Source organism: Scleropages formosus, chromosome 21 (genome assembly GCF_900964775.1).
Source record: "Scleropages formosus chromosome 21, fSclFor1.1, whole genome shotgun sequence".
Taxonomy (NCBI): domain Eukaryota; kingdom Metazoa; phylum Chordata; class Actinopteri; order Osteoglossiformes; family Osteoglossidae; genus Scleropages; species Scleropages formosus.
In genome coordinates, this window is record NC_041826.1 from 1614052 (window position 1) to 1634744 (window position 20693).

Consider the following 20693-nt stretch of genomic DNA (forward strand, 5'->3'; position numbering starts at 1 on the left):
AGAAAAGATTGAATTAGCTTTACGTAGTAAATATTGGACAAGCGATATTCCTCCAGTTTCTTTTTGAAGTCTGTATATAAGCAGTGTTCCCCAAGGAGCAGATGACTACTTTTACAGCTCCTAAGCTATCATCTTTCTTTGCTGTGTACAGCCTGTACTTTGTCTTTTCGGTCTTCCTTGAACTAGTGACTTTAGCTATACAAATGAAAGGCATAACTGTATAATTCCTGCAAAATTTTTTTCACCATGGCAGTGTGGCCAAGTGAAAAGCTGCTCAAAAGATTCCCAGAGAAGCATTGATCTCCAGGATCAGCTGTTCACACCCAGTGAATTCAAGCTGCGTTGGCAGATAGGGGGTCTCGTCCTGTAAAGCAGGCGGCGGCCTTGTGGCACATGTGTCATGTGATGCCCATGTCTGTAGGTAAAAACCTTCTCATTGCTCCCTCCCCAGGTTCTGAGTCCTCTAGTAGTGTAGGGTCATCTACGGGGTCACTGTCTCGCTCGCAGCCGCCTCTCCCTGTCCCAGCTCTAACCCAGCCCAGCCAGGCTGCCCCCGCTCCCGCGGCCTACCCTACAGTCAGCACTAGTAGCTCTGTGTCCTTCGAGGGGGGCAGGAACGGCCCAGCGGTGCCCTCGTCTAACCCTAGCTACTATTTGCTTCCTCTGGAAGCCACAGGGATGCTACCTGGGAGTATTCTGGTGAACCCACACACAGGTTGGTACCTTCAGAGAAGGCCCCTTGGACCATTTAATGCTGTTGGTGTAGTCTTTAATTTATGTGTATCGGTGTACTTCTTATTTTGGGTACATTTAGTATAGTTTTACCTAAATACTGCTTATACAATCTAAGATTCTTCGAAACACATCAATAATCCATCGGTCAATTTTTATTCTTAGCTTTGTTATAAATTTTTAATTTGTGTATCTTTGAGTATGGATGCTGTTGGATCTTTTTATGGAAAATTAAAGGAAATATTTTTGCTTTGATTGCTCATTAAAAAGCAATCGACTGCATGCATTTCAGTGTACAGGAATTTGATATTGCGTGGATAACTAACAATGCGTTGTGCATGCAAATGAGATGTCTCTGATGGAATGAAGCACTTGAAATGCGATATCTCTCTGCTAAGATCAATAAATCCAGTCATAGTGAAAACAAACTTACCAAAGAGTGCTGGCAAGTAATGAAGTAATACGGTTAGGGTTATTGAATAGAGAAAATAGGGAGCCTAGCCACAGATGTATAATGTATTCCACTTCACTTTGTGTATTCTGCTACATTTTAAAATATGCAGAAGGTTGATAAGAGGGGTATATGGGTGGCACGAAAATATTCAGAGTATCAGCGTGAGTGTGTAAGTACCTGTTGACCTTTTTGAAGTAGTTGGCAAATGGGAAATTTTCTTCTACTGTTGGAAATGCCAAAAATTCATCCTGGAGAGTGCCCTTCAAAGTGAAATGATATTGTTCCATAGGTAGCAGGCAGTCACGTTACAGTTAGACATTTATGGTCTCGCTGAGGATTGTAGGTCTATTACCCACTGTCCCTGTTCACTTGGTGTGTATAACAGCCTGTTGCTTGAAACCCAGTAATTCTGCAGCACACAGCCATGTCCACAAACCACTAACCCAGTCAATGAGTTATTTTGTACTCACTGTTTACACACATTCACTTAGAGGAGTTGCTTATTATCAGTATGTTTTCAATGTGTACTTTTCAGAGTTTAAAATGAAGAGAAAAATGTACAGTTTATATTTGCATGACTAATAGCGAGATGTGATTAGTTGGTCACTCTGATGTATCATATGCAGAATTTTTTTTAATCATTTTGACATGATAGTAATTGTTACGTAAAAATATTTGAAAAACAGAGCCTAATATAACAAACAAGCATGCCATATAGACATCACATTTCTAATAAAATATTGTATTCCTATTAAAAGCTTTATGCAAATAAATCACTGCATGAAATGTTGCAAGTTTTTTAGGTGCCTTTTTTTAAATAATGACAAAACAATTACATTTTGAAGCCCTCTATCTGGTCACTTGAGGTCTAGTCACACTCAGATAAACTAAAAGCTAAAAAAAAAAACAAATGAGGTTGTTATAAGGTCAACTTATGGTTGGCTTTGTACAACACGGTTCAAAGCGTAGTTCATGATGAAAGTTATTTCCTTTTCTCAAAGCTACAACACACCAGGATTGTATTAAAAGAACCTGTGTACATGCAAATATAAATATTACTGTAAATGCATGGTGACTTGAGAATGATAGGATGCTGTTGCCCACAGGTCAGCCCTTCTTGAGCCACGACAGCAGCGCTGTGGTGTACACCCCTGTCACGGCCCAGCAGCCCCTGCCCCCTCCACCGCCACCTCCATCTCAGCCTGCCCCCCACCCACACCCTCCAGCCAACCATATTCTTTCCCAGGTTAGTTCAGCCACCGCAGCACTGCCATGCGCTCATGTCTTGATGGAGGCATATAGAGTGAGGGTGTGATGGTATTTAACAATATACAGGAAGTCATCAGAAGGGAGAGAGATTTATTATGAGTACTTCCATGGTGCACTATCAAGCTCAAACTGCGCAACACTGAAATTACCCTTGCCCCCTGCTCGTGTTGTAATTGCTAGCAATAAATTGTGACCAATTTTAATTTTAAGCCCCAGAGAAGAACAGAATCCAGGAAAGCAAGGGAGCTATTAGCAATGCCAATAAGATGGTGGTTAAAGGAATCTTTGTCCTCGATGTGGATGTTTATAATGTAGCCAGGCAGCAGACACAGCTTGTGACTTTACTGCTGCTATATTGCCACATCCCTGCTATGGTGGGAGGAATGTGGCAGCATGGAAGTGCGTGTGTGCATGCTCACGCAGACTTAACTTTAATAGTAGTTTTTTTTTTTTTTTTTCTTTCTATTAAACAAGCTGTCATTTCCTCTGTATCAGTGCTACTGTGTGATCTCTTTCACCACAAGCTTGTCTGCCCTATCTAGTGTGCCAGTCCTGTTTGGTGACACTCAGCTTTAATTGAGCAGTCCTTCCTTTAACATAATGTTGTGTCCTCTGCTTGTACCGGTTGTTTCTTCAGCCTGTTCGGCCCCTCCAGCCCCCAGCACAGCCTGTTCACTACTCAACGGTTTCTTACCCGTCTCAGCTCCTGCCTGTCTCCCCTAACCAACAATACACTGTGGTACCACACCTTCTTTTTTCTTCTTCTGCCTAATATTCCATCCCCCCATCTGCTGTTGTAGCTTGTTGCCCGGCGACCATGCTGTGTCTCTCCTCAACCATATTTCCCCAGCATGCATCTCCCATCTGCTTTGCTTTCAGAAGTCCATCAGAAAAGGGTAGCGATAGGTTAGATGGGCTTGTTGCTGAACAGATTTTGCTGTGACAGTATCAGTTGGATTAATTTAATGAGCATTAAACACACACACACATTGTTTGAAGCCTCTTGTCTTGAGCGGAGTCATGGCGAACTGGAGCCTAACCTGGCAACACAGGACGTAAGGCTGGAGGGGGTGGGAACACACCCAGGACGGGACGCCAGTCCATCACAAGGCACTCCAAGCGGGACTTGAACCCCAGACCCACCAGACAGCAGGACCCGGCCAAACCCGCTGTGCCACCGCGCCCCCCGCATTACAAACAGTAATAGTAAATATATTAATCAGTGTTTTTATGATAGATATAGACAAAGAGTATCATGGGGTTAATGTGTAAATACCAGCTCACTGCCACCCCATTAACTGTAGGTATAAAGTACTTAATGTGTATCATTAGATGGGGGGAAAAAAGACAGTTCTCATTAATAAAATCAGAAGTAGGCAAAGCAGATGGAATACAGATCCCATACCTTTTATTCTGCCTTCTCTTTGTGTCCTCAGTCAATTGGATTACATATGGTCTCAGTTGTTTCTAAACAAAGTATACAAATTATTTGCATGATGGCAGCTTGCTTAGTAAATCAATCATACTGTGGATATAAACAACCTAGAATCACAATTTTTTTATGGAATTTTAACTTTACCATTAAATTTATGTCTAACATTTCCAGGCAAAATCTAACACTGCTTTAAAAAATTTTAAAGAAAAAATTAAAGATTTCCCACTGGGTTTTGAGTTTCCCTAATGAGTAAATAAAATATTAATTTTCACTGAGTTTATTTTTAATGTCCTGTGTGGTGCTATGCTTCTTTCTCATTGATGTACATGATATGTTCTCCTGGCCTCTTTTCTGACCTCCTTCTACCAATAAATATTCCTTAATGACTAATTAAATGTGTGGTGTACCACTTTAAATAATTGATTTTGTACCAGATGTTTAGCTAACTGTCCTATGAATAGAAATTTCCAATTCCCAACCTGCTTACCCGTAAAATTATATGTGGTGTTGATCTGAAGTGGAAATGGGGTTCAGATTTGAAGTGTTAATCAACTGGGTGACGCTCTGCACTGGTGTCCTATTTTGGACTCACCCCGTGGAACTTGTGTTCTTTGGGGTCCACAGCAAGACAGCCTGGGCACCCAATTCAGCCACATGAACCTGGCCCGACAGCCTTCCAGTGAAGGCCACGATGCCCATGCAGCCATCTACCCCTCCTCTGTGGTACTGCAGGCCCCCCAGCAGGGCAGCTACATGGTGGCTCCACCAGGACAACCAGTGCCAGCACCTGCATACCCAAACCCTGGAACTGGCACTAACCAGCCTGTTGTGGCTCAGCAGAGCTACATACAACAACCCGTACAGCAGGTACACTGTACCCATGCCGTGATCCTACCCAAGTGGCTTCCTGACTGATCAAGCACACCAAATCATTTTTAAATGATATACCTGTATAAACCTGTCCCTGTAAGTTGCCTTATACAAAGGTGGCAGATATGTAAATAAATAGTGCTGTTGTGCCTTGCAAATGATAAACTGTATATGTTTATGAAATGTTCCTTTCAGAATTGATTGGTATATGGAACACGGTGCATATATCAGTGTGTGGTACATGGTGTGTTCTGTAATGTGTAGTATATATTTTATGTTGTACAGTGTAAGGTGTGTGCTGTGTAGTGGTTAATGTACATGCTTTTTCATGTACCCTCTGCTCTGTTTTTGCATGAGTTAGCCTGTCAAGTGCTTTTGTTGTAGTATCTGATGGGGGGGCTGTGTCTCTCACCATAGGTGCCCACATGCTACTGTGCCCCAGGCCAGTATCCTCACTCCAACCAGCCATACCGACCTGTCACCCCAGTGCAATACAACAATCCCCCGAGCCAGGCGCTGCCCCAACACACCCAGCAATCAGGTAGCCCCTTGCCCTGTTTGATGCACCTTCTCTGCTATTTTTACAGTTGTTCTTCTCTTCTCTCTTTTATTCTTATGTTTCATCTCTGTAGGAAGAGGGTTGGATAACACCAGTCAGCAGTTTCTGATCACACACAGTTGGGTTAGATGAATCAACAGCAGATAGCAGAGCTATCAGAGATTGCTCCATAGAGCAGGAGAAGGGAAGAAGAGGAGGACCAGACAACTTAGTTACACTGATTTCTCTTTGGAAAATTCAGGGTGGCCATTCCTCTCTAGCTACATGACAGCCTTCTATAAGAAGGCGGCTGCTGCTGCTACTCCTATGCTTTGTGCGGAATTACACTCTTGAAGCTCGTAGGTTCACATTCAGGCCTATCTGTTTAATATAAGTCCCGTTTCATCTAAATTAATTGTGTTTAAAGTAGTCTGCAGTTATTTCTATTATTTATTTGAAAAATTAATAACGCTTGATGCAGGTGGTCCTTGACTTATGACATATGCGACTTATGATGACCTGGACTTAAGATGGCTGTTTCATCAACCTTATATTATTTTCAAGTCCTGTCATTTGGCTGTGAAGTCTAAAAATTATTGCCCCAATTATTGTACAATAACATTGCTGGTCACATTGCCACCTAGCACCCTATTACTTATTGACCCGGTGTGTCTATCAGTGATTGCGTTTTACTTGTATTTACAGAACATTTTGTTTGTAATTACTCTCCAGTTATTTTTTTTTTATGTCAGCATGTTAACATGAGTTTTCTGGTAATGCAGAAAAGTGGGGGGGAACTGAAATTATATTAAACTAATATTGCAGCAGGAAAATACAATATTCCACTGTCTTTATATCATTCTGGTATTCCTGTAATATGAATAATGTGTGAATTTACTGGGAAAATATAACAAAACCCTATTATGTAACATTTATGCATTTGTTTATATGTCTTTATAGTTTATATGTTACAGTATGGAGGCATTTGTGATTTACAGCGAGGTTGTTGGAACAGAAACCTGTTTTAAACTGCAGACTTCCTGTATTTTTCTTTACTCGGATGTATTGTAAAGGGGTATGTGTCCTTACTGATGCATTGCCTGATGACTACATTGAATATGTCTTTTATATCCATCAGCAGTTTGCATGCAGTAAAAACAGCTGTCTTTGCTGTACTTAATTAAAATTTTTGCGTTTTAAGATCTGGCTTATCAAATGAATGGGAAGGTGTTTATAAGCAAGCTAAATTGTTTCGGGGTGTTAATGCTTGGAGTCCACAAGCCCTGTGGAGGAATAGTGAAGCAGAGTGGCCGGATGCGGGGCCGGGGCACTGTCTGAGAGGACTTTGATTCTCACAGTGAACCGGTCTCTTTTTCAGCCCCTCACGCCTCATCGTGACGTGATTACATTCACACCTGCACATGGTCCTCGTGAACTGGTCAGACAGCGTACATCATCTCCTCATTACATATCGGTCTGTTCTTTCTGTTGATTTCCTTTAGCATTTCACTATAGTCTTCTGGTCGAACTCTTAACAAAATGTTTAAAAAAAAAAAAAAAAAAAGTAGGCCCAGTAAGTAATATAAGGATTAGCACTGTTGCCTTGCATTTGATGAGCCACTGTTTGAGTCCCACTCCTGATGTGATATCCTTGAGCAAGGAACTTATCCTGAATTGCTCCAGTAAAACTGACCCAGCTGTATAGATGAGTAAATTATAGTAATATGCTTAATAGAGAAACCTAACTTGTAAGTCACTTTGAAGGAAAGCATCAGCTAAATGAACAAATTAAGTAATAATAAAGTTCATCAAACTGGGTCTTCCACTCTGGGAAGCGTGGTCTTCCACAGCTAGGTCTACTGACATTTCAAACATGCTGTATGTTAAGTGAATCAGTACTCTTCAGTTCTGTAAGTGTGGTCTGAATATAAATATTGGTGTATCTTGGCATACAAAGCTAGCGTCCATCATCAGTAGCCTTATTCCTCCTTTTTCTGATGTGTCTTTGAAAACCCTCACTGACACCTCTAGAATGATTAGTGTTAGCAGTACGGTATTGTGTCAAAACAAAACCATGAATAACTTATTCATCCCATGAATAACACGATAGATATTTGACTCATGTTTAACAATCTATTCTGTTCTGAGAGGAAAACTCTTCACTGCCCACTAAAGTTAACTGCAGTAGAATACATTTTGTTTTTGTTGGGGGGGGGAACAGTATAACAGTTTTTAATTTGAGCATACACTTGTTCCGCAACTTAAAAACACGATTGGGACCAGCAGTCTGTAACCCCAAAGTCATTTTTACCAGTAATTCACAATCATTAAAAGCTACATAATAGAGATATCCCTGCAGTGGCAACGGGTTAGATAATGTTAGGAAGAAAAGCTATTACATTTTTTTCTCAATTATCCATCCATCCATCCACCCATTATTCATAAACTCTTGTCCAGTGCAGTGTTGTTGTGATTCACATTTCAGAAACCATAATCTGCAAGGCAGAGTATGACCTGGACAGTACCCTAGTTCATCACTGTTACAGTTCATCACAGCTTCAAAGTACTTTACAATTAAAACTAATTTAAAATTTCTGAAAGTAGAATTAGAGATGTGTCGTCTTCATTGCATCCTGTTCAGTACTGATTGCTAACTGATTCATCTCATAAACCTGTAGCATGCAGCTTTTGTCAGCTTCTGGCCACTTTCAACTTTATCTACATAATCAGTGAAAGCCTAATAATTTTGCTGTCCTTTGATTTATTTACAGGACAGGTTCTGTAAAAAAAATCTTGATTATGGCTGCAATAAATAAAAATGCTTCAAGACTTTTGAATTTGATTTTAACGTTTTCATTTAGCATTTTAGTTTCTAGCTTCATTAAAACTTTTACACTGAAAAGAAAAATATCTTCTCTCCACAAACTCCATTGAAATATGCATTTATAACCAATACATCCCATAAATGTGCAGTCTTCCTCGTCTTGCTATTGATCATAGATGCCCAAGAACACCAGTGAAAAGCTAGAGATTATAGTACCATGCCACAGTCCCTTTCTGTTAGGTGCTTTCTGCTCCTAGCCATCAACTTGGTGCAGAGATTCAGGTGGCTTTCATTCTGCAACAGACAGGACATTTAGTAAATAGAACAGTAAAAAAAAAAAAAAACAAACTTGAAAATGTATTTTGAAAAATTTTCAACTCACATTCATTAGAGGTGTAACAAAAAAGTCCCAATTGTTTTATTTTACAGTTTTCAAAGTCCTAGCCTATTAGTCTATTATGTAGTGACCTCAAGATGTACATTATAGAACACAGCGATAAATGCCTTTTTAAAAAGATTTTCATATGAATAATTTGAAGTAAAGTGGATGAGTTGATCGATCTTTGAGCTCATGGATGGAGGCTCCACTTGGGATGCTGGGCATCCATGCTATATCTTTCTCAGGAGATGCAAACACCCTTACTGTGCTGCTTCATGAAGTAAATTTTATAATATGACTATAGCGTAATCCTGATCCATATTAACATTTTGATGTTTCTTGTCATTCAAGTAAGTGTAGTTTTTATGAAACAGACCTATTATAACAAAAATAATAATCTCCTTATAGACATGCACCAGAAGTGTACTATTTGCTGTTTATTTGCATGACTTAAAAACCTGGTATTTGCTCAACAAAGAAACATTTATAGATTAGTTACGATTTGTGATTCATCAGGAATGTGTAGAAGGAAAATTCAGCTTGTTCGTGAAAGGCTAGGGATCTTGCGACAAACAGTAGGATAGAAATGCACAAAAGTGATGTTTTGTCACTTACAAAGGCTCTGACAGACGCTGTTGAGTAGGTGCCATAACAACTGCCTCTTTTGAAAGTGTCCGGTGTCAAGTACAATTCAGCGGATAGTGTGGCTGTTCTCGCCCCCACTGCCAGCCCCAACGAGGTTCCGCTAGAAAGGAGTGCGTTTAATATTATATTCACTTCATGCTCAGATTGTGAGAATGAGGTGAGAGAATGGCGCCAAAAATAGCCAAGTGCTTGCTTTCCCGCCGGGAGCCATCAGGCCGTCCAATTCTTTTGTCCCACTTCTTTTCTCATCTGGGCAAAATTGATTGCAGTTGCCTCGGCGAAAAGCCGGGAGAAATTGAAAAATCTTTCCCCCAGCCCCTCTTCACCACCCCCCACACCTCACTGATCTCCCCTGGCCCTGTCCCTGGACCTCCCTCTCTGTGAGTGTTCTTGATACTGTCGCTGGCGATAAGTCCTCCCTTGTAACCTTGACCCTGTTCCATTTTTCCATTTTGGAGCAGCTTCTGTAACACAGCTAGGAGAGGAGCTTTCTGTCAAAGCTGCAGAATGCAGTAGTATTTTTGGGCTAACAGCAATTTTTGCCCCCCACCATATATAACCCTTTATAAATAGTTATCATACTAACCTTGAATGAATCACTTGTGCATTCTGTTAATGTAGTCAGTCTGGGAGCACTGTTGTTCCCCTCCAGATTGCATGGAAAAATGACAGATTACATTATCATTTTTTTGTATTTTTTCGTGATGGTGGCAGTGGTGGCATATACCTGCTGAAGTAAACATGCTTTATGCTGCAAATCATTTTCTCAGTTTTCTTGTAAATGCTGGGTTCTTTCAATTTTGGGCATCTCTATTTTTGTGTGTGTTTATTTGTATTTCGTGTATACATCTCCTAGTTTGTATGCCTTTATGCATTCTTCTCCTGTGATTGTCCCAAAACTGCTTTGTCATTTGCAGTCCAATTTCTGTGTCTTACTCACACCTTGTCTCCATTCCTTTAGGCTATCAGACTGTGATGCCAACCCAACCACAGAGTTACCAGAATATGGTAGCAGTACAGCCACCTCAGAATCAAAACCTGGTCAGCAACCAGCATAGCAATATGGGAAGTCAGATACAAGGCATGATGGTCCAGTACCCTTCAATGCCATCGTATCAGGTGGTTATCGTTCAGTATCCAGTGTATACTGTTGCACTTTTTGTTTCATTTCTATTTTCACTGATATTACTTAGCCTGTGAATTAGCAAGGGTTAGATTTGATTCATGCTTATTGTAGTAAAGGAAGCTGAGTCGCTGTTTCATGAGAAACAGCTAACTTGAATCTCTGTTGAGCAATATCCGTCACACTGCCTCTGCCTGTGACACTTGTGTGTGCTGGTCTGTCTTAGCAGGTCTCCATGCCCCAGGGATCACAGGGCATACCCCAGCAGACGTATCAACAGGCAATCATCATGCCAAGTCAGACCAGCCAGGGGCCCATGCCAGCATCTAGTGTGCAGGTCTACTACAGTGTCATGCCACCCAATCAGCAGAGTACCATCAGGTGGGTCATTATTTTTTCTGCTGCTATTATTGCTGCTATAAATTACAATGCAGTCCCATTTAAACTCAACCATTTTAAGCTTGTGTGTGTGTGTTTTTTTTCTTTTTTTTTTTTTTTTTTTGTGCAGAGGGTCATTATGCCAGTGCTTACAACTTAAAAAAAACAGTATACGGTGTATAAAACTTCTTGAATAAACGTGTTAAAAACGTGCTCTATGATTTTTGTGTACATATTTTATATAATCGAGTGATGTTTTGTTTTTTTTTCCTAAACAATAAATTTATGGTGTCAGTGTTCCATATCTTACACCGTACAGCTAAGATTCAACACCATTTTAGGACAGGTTCATTTAATTGTAGTCTGTTTAAAACATGGCCTCCACTGTATTATTATTGTTGTAACATTTGAATTTTAATTGTCTTTGTATACATAGTCATAGCTTACAGTTATATCCATTTAAGCAACAGGATGTTCCACTGGAAAAGAAAAATGGGTCAAGAGCATCACTCAATGATAATATGACACATTGCCTCCTAGGATTGAAACCTGCAGACTAGTTGATGCATGTTTTTTGTCTGTCTGTAAAATAGATATATATTATAGCCCAACTTGTTAAATGTATCTGATCACATTTTAAGTCGCCTTGGACAAAGGCATGCGCTAAATGAAGAATAATAGCAATAATAATTAGCTGAGATGCACAATTCTAAGGACAGAAACACATAATGAATTTCCACACTTCAGTGGAAAGCTTAATCGGTGAGGACTGAAGGCTGAATGCATGTGAGCAGTCTGGACAGCAATGTGCAGGAAGGGGTCACTTTCATTTTATCCCTGTTGCTCAAAGGAGCTTTTTAATAGGTCACTCTCCGTATGATTTATAAGCCAGTAGATCCAGCAAGTCTTAATATAACACCATGGCTCCCATGTGAGGACGCCTCTCTCGTTGAACCATCCTTCATGTGAGCAGCAAGCAGGCCCTGGGGAGAGAAGCTGCATGTGGCGGCCCGTGGAGCAGCTGTGGCTCAAACCCATTCTGGGTTGCTTGCATCAGTGCTGAGTTCATATTACCATTGCAGTGCAGCAAAACTGTTTTCATACAAATAGATTGTATTAAGATGTTTTATTTTCTCTGTTGATTAAATGCCTTGTACTTGTTATATTAATCGTAATCATTTTGTACAGGTTATAAAAACATGTTTTCACATAAAAGGCAAATTTATTTTAAATGGAAAGAAATTCGATCCAGGACAGAATGAAAATAATTAAGTCCAGTGAAAAATCAGTATAAAAACCGTTAAAATTATGGAAAACTTGGTGGTGGTCTCTGTGAACTGAAGGTTTTGGTGCTTCAGAATGTATGTTGGGTTTCACTCTGTCATACCCTCTACCTCTGTATGTGTAAATTTCCTTAGCTCCACGGTGGGCTTCCTGCCACCTCAAGGGACAGAGCAGATGCCGTTCCCAAGGACCTCCCCACCGTGCAGCTCCCAACAGCTTCCTGGACAGCAGTGTGCAGGTAGGTGGGCAGAGCCATAGTTACCATTCTCAACCACATATTTCATGATCACTTTACATCAGACCTGGGCATGATGTGGCCCCCAGGCTACATCTGGCCCAGTGAAAAGTCTAATTTGGCCTGCAAGGCCAAAAGAAATTTCTTTTACTGGTTATATGATTGAAATCTTAAAAATATTATGAAATTCTGTAAGCTAGCTCCTCCCTAAAATTATGTGACTCTTATATTGAAATGTACATGTACACAATGTAAGCACATGCGATTATGTGACTGAAAGCATTGAGTTACGTCACTGTGCTTCTATGACATTTATTCACGCATGCAAGAAAGAGCAATAGTTAAGCTAGAGTGCTATAGTTTCCTGAGTCCTGCACATTACAAAAAGCATGGCAGAAAGAGAAAGGTTGATGCAGAGTGCAGAATATTTAACAGCAATAGTCTGCCCAGACAAGAAGGAGTTCCGGATGAAAGTTCCGATAATTGTGTGTAACACAGCCCAGTTTCTCATCTTTAAGTAAGTGCCTTTGTCAAGAGTACTACAGTAGGCGACAGTTCAAACCACTATGTCACCAGTCAAAACATTACATCTGTTATTGTTGATTTCCATGCTAAAACATCATAGTCTGCAAAACTGGTATAATTGTTCACAGGCAGTTCTTTGGATTTGCCTGCTTTTTCCCTTTAATTTTTCTTTCTCTGTGTGTGAAATTCTCACGTATTGGCAGTCTTCACAGTTGGGTCACACACCAATGTCTAAACACTGTGGCCTAGGACCCATTTTCTAACTGCTGGCGCAGATGGACTCCGCAGTGGAGGTGTTGTTACAGGAATTGCTTCTTGCTGGGTTTTCTCAGAAACAAAAATGGAGAGAATTGAATCATGGGGGGGGGACGTCTTTTCATTTCTGTAAGCAGAGAACCCATTGTGTGGTAGCAGCAAAGAGCAGTTGCTCTCCAGATGCCTTAAAATCATGCAGCACCACTCTTACCAGAGTGCTTTCAGACATAAGAGCTAATTCAATCTTCAGAATCAAGATAATGAATTAAATTGAGGTGGCAATTAAAATAAAGTCCCCATGTGGATTTCATCTGTGATATGGTCATCCAGCATCTTCTGGGACAGAAAAAAGGCCTTATATAAAGAGGCTCTAAATCCTGTTTTTCAATTAATATTAATTATCTGTATAATTAATGTTAAATGTGTTTTTTAATCCCATAAAAACTGTAGTCCTCAGGTCTTAAATTAGATATTGATTCATGAGCTTGAAAAACAGTTACTTGTGTGAAATAATTACTGAGTCAACTAAAGTGTTTTTAAGCCGAGAAGGGTTTTTTCCCCCATTTTTCCCTGGTTTTATATCAACCACCACCGCGCTCATTACAGCAGGAGAGCCACGCTGTGCACCAGGGCGATTATTGGGAAATGTTGGGCATATAGAAAGAAACTGTCAGAAAGCACAGTGGACAGGAAGAATTCCCAGCTCACACCCTAGATAAGTGCTTCATTACCCTTAAAAAGCCCTACAGAAACCTTATCAGGACCGGGCCATTATTCAGAACCATTATCTAGTAAAATAATTACGAGGAAGGGAAGACCTCTCGGTTTGGCAATAATGAGGTGAAGAGAGCGTTTAAAGCAGTTTAACCTCTTTTGTTTGTCAAACTTGTTTAATTGGATGCTTTGCGAGTCAGAATTTTAATATTATTAAGTATTTATGCTCTCAGTGTCCGGGCAGCTCTGAATAATGTATAAGTCAACACTGTCTCTCTGTACAAATGGGGAAATTAATTACTTTTAGCACGTTACATATTAAGGAAGCTGTAGGTTAACGATATGTGTAATTAAATGGCTAAAAATCATGGACGGAGGAAAAATGAAGATGTGGGATATAATTGTCTGTCACATTTTGGGAACTAATTATATAGAACAATAACTTATCAGTGACGGACAGGTAAATTAATAATGAGCGTAAATAATGCATACTGGCAGTACTCTGGTTCATTATGTGCAGTAGGGGTTATGGGATCTTGATTCGCCGTGTCTCATGCCTGGCTTGGGTTGTGTACAAATGAAGCTTTTCGGCTTCACCTCCCCACTTCTGTGTGGCATTGAGTTCGGTCCAGTTCAGTCACATGATCATTCAGTGCCATGTTGTGTTGCCAGGCATGCCCCCCAGTCACAGCAGCGGTTTGGTGATGATGCAGCTAGCACTGCCCCCCAGCCACCAGCCCCGAGCTCACTCTCCCCCTCAGTGGAAACACAGCAAATACTACAGCCTGGACCAGCAACGGGCCCAGAAGCCGTCCGACCTCCCCTCTCTTGACACCTCCCAGGTAACTGCCACCTGGTGGCAGGGTGGTGACATGACCACACAAGCCCGGCAGTGGGTCAGTCTTCTAAGGGAATACAATTGATGTACAGTCTACACGTCATTCACATTCGTTTATGGGATCCACTAATCCAGCCCAGGAAAAACTACAAATTGCTGTTCAAAAAGTTTAGCTAATTTTGTTTGTAGCTGTACAAAAAATGGTTTTAATTTATTTAGCTGTTGCTTTCCTCCTAAGCAACCTCAGTCTACTCATTTACACATCTGAGTAGTTTTTACTGAATCGATTTCAGGAGCGCAGTCCCCCCTCCTGCTGTAGTACCCCTGATTGAGGTACTTCACCCAAACTGATTTAGTTAAATTACCTGGCCTCTATAACTGGGTAAATCAGAGTAATTCGCTTTGGATTGAGGTGTCAGCTAAATGAACAAATGTAAATATACCTTGATCAAGGGTACTGCAGCATGAGGTAGCATTCAAAACCAGGTCCTTTGTGTGGTAGACTGAAGCTCTAACTACTACACTACCAAGTACCCCCTCCCTATTTTATTACATTTTTAATGTCATACAGCATTTTTAAGTTGTGTAGCGATCTGATCCTATGATCATTCCTTACAGCATGGCTGGGGCACTTGTGTGTTGTGTGTCGCTGCAGTGTATATGCATGCATGTGGAGATGGAGACGTGGTGTGATTTCTCATCCCCCACTGCCCTACCCACCCACGCATCCACGATTCTGATGCCTAATTCGTGTCCCTCACCGTTTCCAGAGCAGTCCTCAGTTGGGCAGCCCTGCTACCTCCCCTGCCCAGTCTCCCACCCCTGCCCATCTGACCAACATGAAGAACATCCGTCCCAGCCTCTCTGCCATGCCCATCATGCCTCAGTTCTCCAGACCCTTTGTCCCCGGACAAGGTGACCTTTCTTGATGCTTACTTCCTGGCTGTCCTGCACATTTTTGTAATCTTTTAATTTAACCAGAAAAATTTCTCTCATAGTTCATCCTCCTATGACTGATGTGGGCAGCATGAGGATCCAGTCATCTAAGTGCATCATAATCTGCATTATTGTGAATGTCTATTTTGACATGATCTTATCATATGTGAAATGTTTTAAGGATACACACCATATTATTATAAAAACAATATAGCAGACATTTGTATAGTAGTTAAATAATAAATACTGTTGTGTAATATTTACTATTTTTTTGCTTACATTTATTCATTTAGCAGACGCTTTTGTCCAAAGCAACGTACATCTCAGCAAAAGTACAATTTATGCATTACATTGAGAGAAGGAGACATAGCTGCAGACATGAGTCTCAAGCAAACCTAGTTTGTTCCCTACCACTTGCTGCACCAAGGTTCATTGTTGAAGTAGGTGCATAAGACACAGGATAGACAAATCCCGATACCCACACAATTTTTATTATTTCGTTATTTTTTATTAAATATTATAAGATACACAAATGAGCAGTACAATACTAGAGTAATGGCTGAATAAAGGTTGTATCTGGGGATGCTTCTGGAGTTACGATGTGTGAACAGTTACACCATAGATGAGTTGGAGAGCTTGGGCGAAGTGGATCTGGAAAAGTTTCCGCAGTTCTCAGTGACGGGAAGGTCGTTCCACAACAACGGACCCAGAACCGAGAACCTCTGAGCTTTGCCTCTCATGCGCGGGACCACCAAGTGAGCAGAAGTAGATGAGCGAAGGGGCCTGGCTGGGGTGTACCGGTTGATTAAGTCCTGTAAATAGCCGGGAGCAGTTCTATTGATGCATTTGTACACAGTAACCAGGGTTTTGAATTTGGAGTCGGGCAGCTGTAGGAAGCCAATGCAGAGAGATGAGTAGAGGAGAAAATGGGAGCGCTTTGGCAAATCAAACACAACTTGTGCAGCAGCATTCTGTAGAAGCTGCAGAGGTTTGATGGCATTAGCAGGAAGACCACATAGAAGAGAGTTGCAGTAGTCAAGACGGGAAGTCACCATGGCCTGGACAAGTAGTTGGGCGGAGTCAGTAGTGAGGTAGGGACGGAGCCTACAAATATTATGCAGGATGTATCTGCAGGACTGGGTTGTGGCTTCGATATGTTGAGAGAATGACAGACTCGCATCAGTTGTTACTCCCAGACTCTTAGCAAAGGAGCTAGGCGAAATGAGTGAGTTGTCCAGTTTGATCGAGAGGTTGTGACAGGAGGACAGGCCAGCTGGGAGGCAAAGAATCTCTGTTTTGGAGAGGTTGAGTTGGAGGTGGTGATCATATATCCACGAAGAGTTGTCCGACAGGCAGGCAGCAATGCGTACGGAGATGTTTGATGCACTAGGTGGAAAGGAGAGGAAGAGCTAGGTATCATCAGCATAGTAGTGGTATTTGAATCCATGGAAGGCTATGACCAGACCGAGGGAGGAGGTGTAGATGGAGAAAAGAAGAGGACCCAATACTAAGCCCTGCGGAACACCGGTTGAGAGAGGCAGAGGAGAAGAACGAGAGCTCCTCCAGACCACTTGATAGGATCTGTCAGAGAGGTTGAACTCAAACCATCTTAGTGCCGCACCTCTGATCCCAAGCTGATTAACAGAGGAGAGTAGAATCCGGTGATTTACAGTGTTGAATGCTGCAGACAGATCAAGGAGGATGAGGACCGAGGAGAGGGAGGCAGCTCTAGCAGCTTGGAGAGTGTCAGATACCACCAGAAGGGCGGTCTCAGTGGCGTGACCAACTTTGAAACCAGACTGATAACCATAAAGGAGATGGTTCCGGGTGAGGAAATCGGACAGTTGATCACAGGCTGCCCGCTCAAGGGTTTTGGACAGGAAGGAGAGGAGAGAGACCGGTCTGTAATTTTCAACCAGATTGGGGTCCAGGGTGGATTTTTTTAACAGAGGTGAAATTAGAGCGGTTTTGAAGGCAGCTGGGAAACAGCCAGAGAAGAGCGAGGAGTTGATGATAGAAGAGATGAAGGAGGAGAGTTGCGGGGAAATGTTCTGAAGGAGTGATGATGGGATCGGATCAAGCAAGCAGGTGGTGGCTCTGCGCAATATCAGGAGGTCAGCGACTTCAGATTCAGAGAGCGGCTTAAAGTTGGAGAGGACAGCTTTGCAGGGAGGTCCAGCGCGAACCGGGCAGGTTGATGGTGAGAATTTATCAGTGATCGCTTTGACTTTGTCTCTGAAAAACAAAGCAAAGTCTTCAGCAGTGAGAGAAGAGGGAGGAGGAGGTTGTGGGGGACACAGAAGGGATGAGAATGTGGCAAAGAGACTGTGTGGTTTTTTGGATGAAGGAGGTTTTAGCTGAAGAGACAGCAGACTGAAAAGTAGCTAAGAGTGACTGGTAAGCATCCAGGTCCAATGGAGTTCTGGATTTACGCCATCTTCGCTCTGCAGCCCGCAGTTTGGTCCTGTTAGCACGTAACGTATCAGACAGCCATGGGCTAGCAATGGGGCGTGCTGGTACAGAAGACAGAGGACAGAGAGAGTCAAGGGTGGAAGATAAGGCAGAGAGGAAAGTGTTAGGGGCATCATCTGTAGATAGATCTGAGAATTGTGGAGCAGAAGGGAGAGTGGCCAGAGTAGCAGAGGCAAAGCAGGAAAGTGAGAGAGATTTTAAGTTGCCTCGAAAAGTAACAGCAGGTGCAAGAAGAGACGAAGAGTTAGTGGTGAGGGAGGGTTGAAAGGAAATGAAGAAGTGGTCAGAGACATGCAGCAGCGTGACAAAGAGAGGACAGGATAGCCACAGTTGTGGGAAAATACAAGGTCAAGACACTTGCCCGCTTTGTGAGTAGCAGGGGATTGGGACAGGGAGATATCGAAGGACTGTAGGAGCAACAGAAGGCCGCTTGCATGAATGTCATCGACATGCAGGTTGAAGTTACCCAGGAGAATCAGCGGACAGTTGTCCCCTGGCAGAGAGCTCAACAAGATGTCAGGGTCATCCAGGAAGCGGCCAAGAGGGCCAGGAGAGCTTCCCCCTTCAATTCACCAAAATATATTAAAAAAACATTGAGAGTCACTGGACTGTCCAGTCATTCAAATATCCAATCAGTCATGTGTGGATGAGCTATACTTGGATCTGAGATGTTAGTTTGGTTTTTCTCTGTGAATGTTTACAGTGCAGAGAGTGTTTATGTAGGGAATAGTCGGTCTTTAGTCACGTATCAGGAGCAGAACTGAGTTAGTAAGAGGGCTGGTGTGTCCCCCTCCCCAGGTGATGCACGGTACTCTCTACTGGGGCAGCCTTTGCAGTACAACCCTCCAATGTGCCCACCCCTACTGCCCAGCCCCCACATGGTCCCCAGCCACCAGGTGAGTGCACACAAGCACGCATGCCAGCCCCTTGGCTTCACTGTCTTGGCACATTGCCTGAAAATATGTACAGTTATGAGCAGCCCAGGAGATGGAGAGTGAGCCAGTTTAGGAGATATTTGACAGAAAAGGAGACATAAACGTTCCCCAAAATCAGCTGCAGAGGGATGTGAGGAGGTGATGGATGAGAGGGTTTAGACAGGAGCACTGATCTGAATTCACCATGTGTATACTGCCTATACTTTTAGCAGCCTTGCTTTTTAATACATATCAAATGGTGGTGGGTGGAGAGAAGTGCTAAGTTCTGTCAGTGGCCAGTCCCCCCCCCTTTTGAGCTTTTGGTGCTCTGGGAAGATCCAGCTTCAATGTCTTGTTATTCCACATGGATTCTGCTTGAGGTCAGGGTCACGTCCACCCCAGCAGGCTTGTCACTCATTGCGGTTGACGTGCCCCCCGGCGTAGACGGACACAGGCAAGGGGAATCACTCCCACAGAGCTGTCGCCTCTGCCTGAAAGCTGACGCCTCCAAATCCTTCTTCCTGCTGCAGGGTCCCACAGGAGTCCGCCATGGGGGACGGGGTAGGAAGACCACGAAGAAGGCATTCTCCACAGATCTCAGTGTAGGTGAACCAGGTAATAGGGATTGCTGTCACTCAGAACAGGGCAGAACAGTTTTAAAGGTCTGATTTGCAGCATCTACACCAACTCGTGTCACAGACAGCTTTCTGCTTGTTATACATGTCCTACTGCATGTATTTTCCATGACGTATGTAACTGTGTATCAGTCGTATGCTTTACAGCCTCTGCTGGAGGATCACCTGTTATAGAATTGCATGGAATTGCACTGATTTGCGAGCGTTGGTTTTGTCAGTTATTACTGTGTTGGTTTTATGGAAAAAGCAAGGGAGATGTTTATGTACATGAGCTTAGTTATTTTTAGGCAATGCAACGGAGCGCAGATTTCACACCTGCGGGGAGAAATTGCGGATCCCTTGAGGAATAGGATTCGTGACGACAGCCAGCCGTTTACCGCTATTCAGTGAACTATGTAGCTCATTGCCAGGTGCCGGGTTCTCGCTGTTGAGATCCCGATCGCTAGAGCCCATCTGCATTAGCAGCAGCACTTAGCATTTATGGCAAAGGTACAAAACTGAGATATAGCAGGGTGTTTAAGCAGAAGAGTTTGGTCTAGTTCAGCAGTGTTAATGGTGAAAATATATTCAGTGTCAGCACCTGTTTCAGGAAAGAAGTGTGTCAGTATCACTGTTGTGCTTGATGCCTCACACACTGCTGTGTTGGCTCTCTCAGTGAGTGGACGGGTCCTGGAGGTGACAGATTTGCCTGAGGGAATCTCACGGGTGGAGGCAGACTCGCTGCTTGCTGAGCTAGGTAAGGCGGGCGCCACCATCAAGTGGCTGCCGGAGCACCAGTTGCCGCATCTGCCCCGCGGAAGCGGGGACAGAAACGGCAGCCCCAACCACACAAAGCTCGCCTGCGACCCAGCATCGGCCTACACCATCCTTGCAGTGTTCCCCTCGAGACACGCAGCGCAGAGCGCCCTGCTCAGGCATAGCGGCCCCCTGGCCACGTTCAGACTGAGAACTAGCAAGAGAGCTGTGGACACGCCCACTTTGGAGAGGGCCAGTTCACAGTAGGGACCCTCGCCAGCAGCATTACGGCCACCAGGAGCACCTGTCACTTCCGGCTGCAGCCACTCCCCACTTCCAGTTTGTCGCTAAGTTGGCCTGAGTACATTGGGTTTTCACTTGAGTTGTAGAAATGTTCAGAAAGTGTGTCTTTGTAATGTTCTAGTGATTCGGAAGCAAAACAAAGATTCAGTTTGAGTATTCAGAACCAAGAATGGAAGTCCAAATATAAACCATGTCTTTTT

General features: G+C 42.8%; 1 protein-coding gene across 13 annotated transcripts in view; it reads left to right on the forward strand.

Annotated features, from left to right (window-relative positions):
* Window positions 1–20693, forward strand: part of r3hdm1 (R3H domain containing 1) — a 44057-nt gene extending 23364 nt beyond the window's left edge. For 7 of the 13 annotated variants that reach the window (XM_018764895.1, XM_018764900.1, XM_018764903.1 and 4 more), the window contains 13 exons: window positions 452–715; window positions 2293–2432; window positions 3093–3194; window positions 4515–4757; window positions 5178–5301; window positions 10108–10265; window positions 10496–10650; window positions 12066–12169; window positions 14333–14502; window positions 15269–15413; window positions 18705–18802; window positions 19351–19435; window positions 20111–20693. In XM_018764895.1, coding sequence (XP_018620411.1) covers window positions 452–715; window positions 2293–2432; window positions 3093–3194; window positions 4515–4757; window positions 5178–5301; window positions 10108–10265; window positions 10496–10650; window positions 12066–12169; window positions 14333–14502; window positions 15269–15413; window positions 18705–18802; window positions 19351–19435; window positions 20111–20457 — 2135 coding nt within the window. In that variant the 3' untranslated portion in view covers window positions 20458–20693. The remainder of the gene's footprint in view (window positions 1–451; window positions 716–2292; window positions 2433–3092; window positions 3195–4514; window positions 4758–5177; window positions 5302–10107; window positions 10266–10495; window positions 10651–12065; window positions 12170–14332; window positions 14503–15268; window positions 15414–18704; window positions 18803–19350; window positions 19436–20110) is intronic. The other 6 variants (XM_018764899.1, XM_018764907.1, XM_018764905.1 and 3 more) reach the window with 5 other exon arrangements.